We start from the raw sequence: 8,744 nt of genomic DNA on the forward strand, positions 1-8,744 counted from the left end.
TGGTACGTGTCTGAATGAATAGCTTAATTGAAGGATATGAATCAACTGTTCAGGTGATCTAACTAAAATATCGATGGTGCTGCCTCTCTGGATTTTGACTGTTAAATGGGAAAGACATACCTAACAAGCGTTTACCCTATATTGATCTGGTGAGTGTAAACTCTGAGGGGAGTGGAATCACACAGTGCGGTAAAGGTTTCATTGCTACACATCCAATAGGCCCCCAACGAACATTCAGCAGAGCATGTTTTCAGCTGTACTCACCTGTCACAGAGTGTATCATCAAACTGTGTCAATTTTTGGGTGTAACACACTCAAGACCGCTGCTTTAGCTTTATGGATCACTTGAGATGAACTTTTAAGGCTTATGATTTATGATTATTTGTTATTATAGCAGCAGCCTGTTCTTTTACATTGTATACAATTTACCTAAGTGCTGGATGAGTAATAGTGTTTGCTTTATAGTGCAGAAAAAAAGAGCACGGAACTGCATCTGGTGTGAACTAGCACTTAATGTTTTAGATTATACTATACCCTAGTCTGAGTCACTGGAGCCGCTCACACCGGAGATGAAAAATGGGTAGGGGTGTGAGGAGGTTCTACATGTCATTCAATGTGTAGATTTAACCTGGTTCGTGTTTGCTTATATTGTTGTTCTGATTCTGATTACATGTGACCTGCTTACATTCTTTATACTGGACATAAGCATTATGTTATCTTTTGCTCCTATTGCTTTCTTTGTTTTTCCGGAACTGTATCTGTTCCCTTTTGTTTTCTTGCAAACTTTAATAAAAACTTGATTATATAAAAGAAGATGCTCATTTGCTAGACAGGAGTTTCCTCTCATGAGATATAGGGTACTTGTTGTTCCCCAGAAATCTCAACTTAAGGACAGTGATGCCATGCCCTGCAAGACAAGTGTCGGGTATTATCTTTTTACCTTAAAAGTACATATTTCCACTACTATTAGGGCTCATTCAGATGAGTCTCCACCAGCAACAATCTGTGATTCTTGTCAGCAAAGAAACCAGCACCAAACATTGTGTGTGAACAGCCGTGTGGTCAGATTAGTACCCTCTACAAATCAATGGCCAACGCTGCCGCTATTCGCTCCACTCATACCAGCAGTTACATGCTTAATAAAGTTTCTTCCCAGCCCTGGATGCTGACATATTGGCGTTGAGGCTGGGTTGACACCGCAGCATGGAGCGGCTCACAACAGGGGTCCAATTTCAGCCCGAATTTTCGGCTGAATTCGGACCTGAAACAGACCAGAAGACGCACAGGACTCCTGTGCAATTCACACCGGAGCCGCTCCGGAGATGTGTGAACCAGCTTCATAGCGAGCCGGTCACAATCTCCTGACATGCAAATTGGATGCAGGAAAACCCACATCCTATTCGCAATAGTGTGAACCCAGCCTGATTTACTAAAACTATAGAGTGCAAAATCTGGTGCAGCTCTGCATAGAAACCAATCAGCTTCCAGGTTTTATTGTCAAAGGTTAATTGAAAAAGCTAAAGTTAGAAGCTGATTAGTTACCATGCAGAGCTTTACCAAATTTTGCAGTGTAAAAATAAAAAACAAAAGGTAAAATAAATAAGAAAAAAAAAAATTTTTTAAACACACACCGTCCCGCTGAGCTCGCGTGCAGAAGCAAACGCATACGTGAGTAGCACCTGCATATGTAAAACGGTGTTCAAACCACACATGTGAGGTATCGCCGCGATCAGTAGAGTAAGAGCAATAATTCTAGCCCTAGACCTCCTCTAACTCAAAATATGCAATCTGTAGAATTTTTTAAACATCGCCTATGGAGATTTTTAAGGGTAAAAGTTTGTCACCATTCCACGAGCGGGCGCAATTTTTTAGCGTGACATGTTGGGTATCAATTTACTCGGCATAACATTATCTTTCACAATATAAAAAAAATTGGGCTAACTTTACTGTTGTCTTATTTTTTAATTAAAAAAAAGTGTACTTTTTCCAAAAAAAAGTGTATTTTTTCCTAAAAAAGTGCTTAAAGTCCTTAACCACTAAGCACCCGCGTTATAGCCGAAAGACGGCTACAGCGCGGCGCTCAATTGCCGGGAGGGCATCCCTGTTTACTTCCTCCTGTTTACTTCCTTCCTGCGCGCAGCCGCAGGCGTGCATCAGGGGAAATCAGTGTTGGCCATGTCCCTAGGACACAACTAATTACAGATTGTGCTAAATGGCCGATCACAGCGGCCATTTAGCACTCGATCGGAGTGTCCAATGAGAGATGATCTCATATGTAAACATATGAGATCATCTCTCATTGCCGGCTCTCCCAGAGACCACGTGTGAGGAGGGAGAGCTTCCGTGCTGCAGCGCGAGTGAAAAAATCATAAATTACAGTGCCACACTAACACAACACAGTGCTCACAGTACCTATCAGTGCCATCTGTCCCCAGTGCCACCTGTCAGTGCCATCTGTCCCCAGTACCACCTGTCAGTGCCATCTGTCCGCCACTGCCCCCTGTCAGTGCCATCTGTCCCCCAGTGCCACCTGTCAGTGCCATCTGTCCCCCATTGCCACCTGTCATCAGTGCCATCTGTCATTAGTGCCACCTGTCAGTGTCACGTGCCATCTGTTTTCAGTGTCACCAGTGCCACATCAGTGTCACGTGTCAACAGTACCACATATTAGTGCTATCTGTCATTGGTGCCACGTATTTGTGCCATCTGTCATCAGTGCTACGTATTAGTGCCATCTGTTATCAGTGCCACATGTCATCAGTGCTACATATTAGTGCCATCTGTCATCAGTGCCACATCAGTGTCACATGTCATTGCCCTGGTGCTCCAGGGCCTTCAAAAGTGTAATAGGTAGTCAACAAGTTAGATGTGTAATTTATGCTCCTAGAACACGTCATGGTGCTCCCTGCATGTTGGGCCTCTCTATGTGGCTAGGCTGTGAAAAAGTCCCACACATGTGGTATTGTAATATTCAGGAGTAGCAGAATGTATTTTGGGGCGTCATTTGTGGTATACACATGCCATGTGAGAGAAATAACCTATTACAATGACAATTTTGTGGAGAAAAAAAAAATCTTCATTTTGCAAAGAATTGTGGGAAAAAAATGACATCATCAAAAACCTCACCATGCATCTTTCTAAATACCTTGGAATGTCTACTTTCAAAAAAGGGGTCATTTGGGGGGTATTTGTACTTTCCTGGCTTGTTAGGGTCGCAAGAATTGAGATAGGCCACCAGTACATCAGGTGTAATCAATTTTTTATGATTTGCACTACAGCTTGTAGACTCTCTAACTTTCACAAAAACCAAATAATATACACTAATTTGGGTTATTATTACCAAAGATATGTACAGTATAAATTGTGGCCAAAATTTATGAAGAAAAATTAATAATTTGTAAAATTTTATCACAGAAACAAAGAAAAATGTTTTGTTTTTTTTCAAAATTTTCGTTCTTTTTTCATTTATAGTGCAAAAAATGAAGAACCCAGAGGTGATCAAATACCACCAAAAGAAAGCTCTATTTGTATGAAAAAAGGACAAAAAATTCATTTGGGTAGAGTATTACATGACTGAGTAATTGTCATTCAAAGTGTGAGAGCACTGAAAGCTGAAAATTGGTCTGGGCAGGAGGAAGGTTTAAGTGCCCAGTAGGCAAGTGGTTAAAGCAATCTACTGAGCTGGCCAGAACCACCTCTGGAGGGAGCCTATTACACATTTTCACAGCTTTTACTGTGAAGAAACTTTTCCGTATTTGGAGATGAAATCTTTTTTTCCTCCAGACGTAAAGAATGCCCCATTTTCCTCTGTGATGACCTTAAAGTGAATAACTCAACACCAAGTTCACTATATGGACCCCTTATGTATTTGTACATGGTGATTATATCCCCCCTTAATCTCCTATTCTCAAGAGTGAATAAATTCATTTCCTCTAATCTTTCCTCATAGCTTAGCTCCTCCATGCCTCTTATCAGTTTGGTTGCCCTTCTCTGCGCTTTCTCCAGTTCCCTGATATCCTTTTTGAGAACTGTTGCCCAAAACTGAACTTCCAGATGAGGTCTTACTAATGATTTGTACAGGACAAAATTATCTCTCTCTCTCTCTCTGGAGTCCATACCTCTCATAATACAAGAAAGTACTTTGCTCGCCCAGATCCTTCTCCACTATGGATTCCCCCAGTTGTACTCCCCCTAGTATGTATGATGCATGCATATTTTTAGCCCCCAAGTGCATAACTTTACATTTATCAACATTAAACCTCATTTGCCACTTGGCTGCCCAATTAGATGCATTGAGGTTGGCTTGTAAATTGGAGACATCCTGTAAGGACGTTATTCCACTTCATAGCTTAGTGTCATCTGCAAAGACAGAAATTTTACTTTTAATCTCAGACCCTATATCATTTATAAAGTTATTAAAAAGTAAAGGTCGCAACACAGAACTTTGTGGTACACCTCTGATAACCCTAGACCATTCAGAGTAAGAATCATTAACCACTACTCTCTGAATTCTGTTTTTTAGCCAGTTTTCTATCCATTTACAAATTGATATTTCCAAGCATGTAGACTTTACCTTACACATGAGCCGTGTGTGGGGAACTGTGTCAAACGCTTTTGTAAAATCCAGGTATACCACGCCCACCGCCATCCCTCTGTCCAAGGTTTTACTTACCTCCTCATAAAAATAAATCAGGTTTGTTTGACAACTTCTGTCTTTCATGAATCCATGCTGTCTGTTGCTTAAAATATTTTTTTCCAGCAAGAACTCGTCTATGTGGTCTTTTATTAACCGATTGCCAACTAGCTGCCATCAGGTTGGCACGATCCCGCAAACCGTCTTTGATTTACGTCGGCTCGCGGGTTTGGGATAGCAGGTGCACGCCCGCTGCACTGCGGGGGTGCCGATGCTCGTGGCCGACAGTCGCCCCCTAGTGTTAACCCTTTCCCTGTCAGTGACATTTTTACAGTAATTAGTGCATTTTTATAGCACTGATCGCTGTATAGATGTCAATGATCCCAAAAATGTATCAAAAGTGTCCGATGTGTCTGCCATAATGTTGCAGTCCCAATAAAAATCGCAAATCGCCGCCATTACTAGTAAAAAAAAAAAAATTTAATAAAAATGCTATAAATCTATCCCCTATTTTGTAAACGCTATAACTTTTGCGCAAACCAATCAATATACTCTTATTGCGATTTTTTTTTACCAAAAATAAGTAAAAGAATACATATCGGCCTAAACTGAAAAAAATTAGCTCTTTAAAAAAAAAAAAAAAATTTATTATAGCAAAATGTACAAAATATTGTTTTTTTTTTTAAATAGTTGCTCTTTTTTTGTTTATAGCGCAAAAAATAAAAACCGCAGAGGCAATAAAATACCACCAAAAGAAAGCTCTACTTGTGGGAAAAAAAGGACGTCAATTTTGTTTGGGTAAAGTGTCGCACGACCGCGCAATTGTCAGTTAAAGCGACGCAATGCCGAATCGCAAAAAATGGCCCTGTCATTCAGCAGCCGGGGCTGAAGTGGTTAAACTCTCCAGTATCTTCCCAACTACAGAAGTTAAACTAACAGGTCTTTAATTACTTGGTAAAGACTTTGATCCCTTTTTAAATATGAGCACCACATTGGCCCTGCGCCAATCCAGTGGTACCATTCCAGTCATTAATGAGTCCCTAAATATTAGAAAAAATGGCCTTGAAATTACAGAGCTCAATTCTTTTAGGATCCGTGGGTGGATGCCATCTGGTCCAGGTGCCTTACTCACCTTTATTCTGTCTAAATATTTCTGGACCATATCACTTTTGAGCCATTGTGGCTCATTTGGGGCTGTGTCACTACCACCCCCATTATGGACATGAGCTCCCCCATGCTCCTTTTGTATACACAGAGGTGAAGAAAGTATTTAATAAATTTGCCTTCTCTTTGTCCCCAGTCACCCACTCTAGATTATTTTGTAAAGGGCCTACATGCTCAGACCTGACCTTTTTACTATAAATATATTTAAAGAATTTTTTGGGGTTTGACCTACTATCTTTTGCAATCTGTCATTTTTTTTAAATTTTTGCATCCTTGATTTCCTTTTTACATATTGTTATTTTCTTTGCAATATTTAAATGGTGATAGCGTTCCTTCACTTTTATTCAACATTTGCAATCAGGTGTTACACATCTCCCAAGCATTAATTTGACTGGACCTATCCCCTGTGAAAAGCGTAGATTTACAAAAGTCTGCAGTCACTAAATCCCCACAGTTCTTCATACCTTCATCCTTAGGGGCAATCTCTTTCTCTTCAGGACCCTTAGGAGTTTCTTGTACACGCTTTCGCACCTTTACCTTTTTGCTAGCACCCTTCATATTGCTGCTGTCGGTGACACTCGTAGTGTATAGCCAGTCATTACTTGGCAACAAATCTGTTTCTAAGGGACATAGTGAGGGCTGCTGCCCTCTGCTGTCCAGAGTCCAAATTGCATTTCAAAAGCTCTGTTTGCTAGTGGGGAATTCCACGTGCTTCCTTTTTGTTCACTATTAGAAGTGGAACTTCACTCTACATAGGTAAAACTAAATTCCATTTAATATATGTATCTGTATGAAAAAAAAAAAACATACTTGCAAGAAAATCCTAGTCCCTGGAGGCCAGTGTTGTCTTGCAGCCGAAGTTCTCCTTGCACCACTCTGTTTTCAAACCACCATCTTAATCCTGTTTAGGGAGACAGCTGTTGCTTGCCGATTTTCCCACGCATACACATGGAGTGTCGCAGGTCTCTGTCAAGACTGAAATTGTGCGATACTTTGCCCCTTACTAAAACACTGACTTCTGGGATATGTGACATGAATATCCCAGGTGGCTTATTTCTACACCATCCTTGCCTAGGAGAGAAATCAGGAAATGGCAGGCTGCACCACTATATAAGTGTGGGGTGTGGGGGGTGGGGGGGGGGGCAGGGCGGAGGAGGTATCTGTGATTGTGTAACAGGGAGGAAGCAGAAGATAGGTAGTTTACTTACCCTAAGTTCACACCTATGCATTTTTTAGTGTGTTTTGCAGTTTGCAGAAACGCACTACAGTCCATTTAACATGGTTTCCTATAGTACAAGTTCACACATATGCGTTTTGCGGCCTTTCTTTTAGAAAGGGTCAGGGACTTTTATCCCACGTTTTGCGGGTAATAGACTTCAATGGAATCGCACCAGAAACGCAAGTGTTGTGTTTGTAATGCAATTTTTGATTTTGCAGTTTTTACTTTAACACTGTATATAGCTGGTTGCTAAGCAGGGGGTGGGAAGCCGGCCACTGCCTCCTTAACAACCTGATGAGTCATCAGCTAAATGTAAAAAGACATCACGAGGGGCAGGCTCTCTGAGTGATGTCATCGGATGGTCAAGCCACATGGCTATATAAGAGATGCTAGACAGCGAGCGACAACACAATGGAGGAAGACAGCCACAGAAGAAGAGTGGCTTTTTTTTTATAGCGGGTAACCGGCAGCGAGGAAGAAGACAGCTCGGGGAGAAGATAGCACCAGAAGACAGCTCGGGGAGAAGATAGCACCAGAAGACAGCTCGGGGAGAAGATAGCACCAGAAGACAGCTCGGGGAGAAGATAGCACCAGAAGACAGCTCGGGGAGAAGACAGCTCGGGGAGAAGACAGCTCGGGGAGAAGACGGCTCAGAGCTATTCTTTTAATAAAGGACTTGTCAAAAACCAGCTCTCGTTTCTTTTTTAGATTTCACTGCTTTTTGAAGTGAATGAGTAGGGATACGATGTACTTGACACCCATTCGCATGGGGGCGGGATCTGGGGGCCCCCTTCTTCCGATAAGACTCCCTGCCTGCAGACCTCCGACAACCACCGGCCAGGATTGTCAGGAAGAGGCCCTTTTCCCCATCAACATAAGCCCCCCCCCCCAGCACCCATCCCCCCATGTTGAGGGCATGCAGCCTGGTATGGTTCAGGAGGGGGAAGGGGTGCTCGTTTGTCCCCTCCCTTTCCTGACCTGCCAGGCTGCATGCTTGGATAAGGGTTTGTTATGGAGCTGGGGGGCCCCACGCTGTTTCTTTTGCTGGCAATTTTTTTTTTTTTACATTCAGCTGTCAGCGGGGAACCCCGCTGACAGCTGCTGACTCATCGGTTGCTAAGGACATGGTGGCCGGCTTCCCGGCCCCCTGCTTAGCAACTAGCTATATACAGTGTGTTTGACCACTTCCCGCCCGGCCTATAGCAGATTGACGGCCGGGCGGTGGTTTTGTTATCATATGACGTACAGCAGGATAACATGCTGGCACTAGTGCGGCAAGTCAGTCTGACACACCGCATTTCCAATCATGATATGGAGCCTCTGACAGAGGCTTCTTACCATGTGATCAGCTGTGACCAATCACAGGTGATCATCGCGTGAACCAGGAAGTGGCAGTAAACAGCATTCCTCGGTTCGAGCTGACAGGGAGAGCCGATTGGTGGCTCTTCCTGTCAGAGGGGGAGTCTGTGCTGATAATTTGCACATTGATTATCAGCACAGCCCCCATCAGATGTGCCCATCAGCTGCCAATCAGTGCCCACTACAGTACCAATCAGTGCCCACCACAGTGCCAATCAGTGCCCATCAAAGCGCCAGTGTCCAGCAGTAACACCTATCAGTACCTAATCATCAGTGCTGCCCATCAGTGCCATCCACTAGTGTCCATCAGTGTCGCCTGTCAGTGCCCATCAGTGCTGCATATCAGTGCCGCCTATCGGTGCCCATCAG

General features: G+C 43.0%; 1 protein-coding gene across 1 annotated transcript in view; it reads right to left on the reverse strand.

The window, feature by feature from the left end:
* Positions 1-6,530, reverse strand: part of LOC141112122 (uncharacterized) — a 47,657-nt gene extending 41,127 nt beyond the window's left edge. Inside the window, exon 1 of the mRNA XM_073604594.1 lies at positions 6,262-6,530. Within this exon, the coding sequence (XP_073460695.1) occupies positions 6,262-6,355 (94 nt within the window). The 5' untranslated portion in view covers positions 6,356-6,530. The remainder of the gene's footprint in view (positions 1-6,261) is intronic.
* Positions 6,531-8,744: the final 2,214 nt, after the last annotated feature.

The sequence above is a fragment of the Aquarana catesbeiana genome, linkage group LG11, assembly GCF_042186555.1.
Source record: "Aquarana catesbeiana isolate 2022-GZ linkage group LG11, ASM4218655v1, whole genome shotgun sequence".
NCBI lineage: Eukaryota > Metazoa > Chordata > Amphibia > Anura > Ranidae > Aquarana > Aquarana catesbeiana.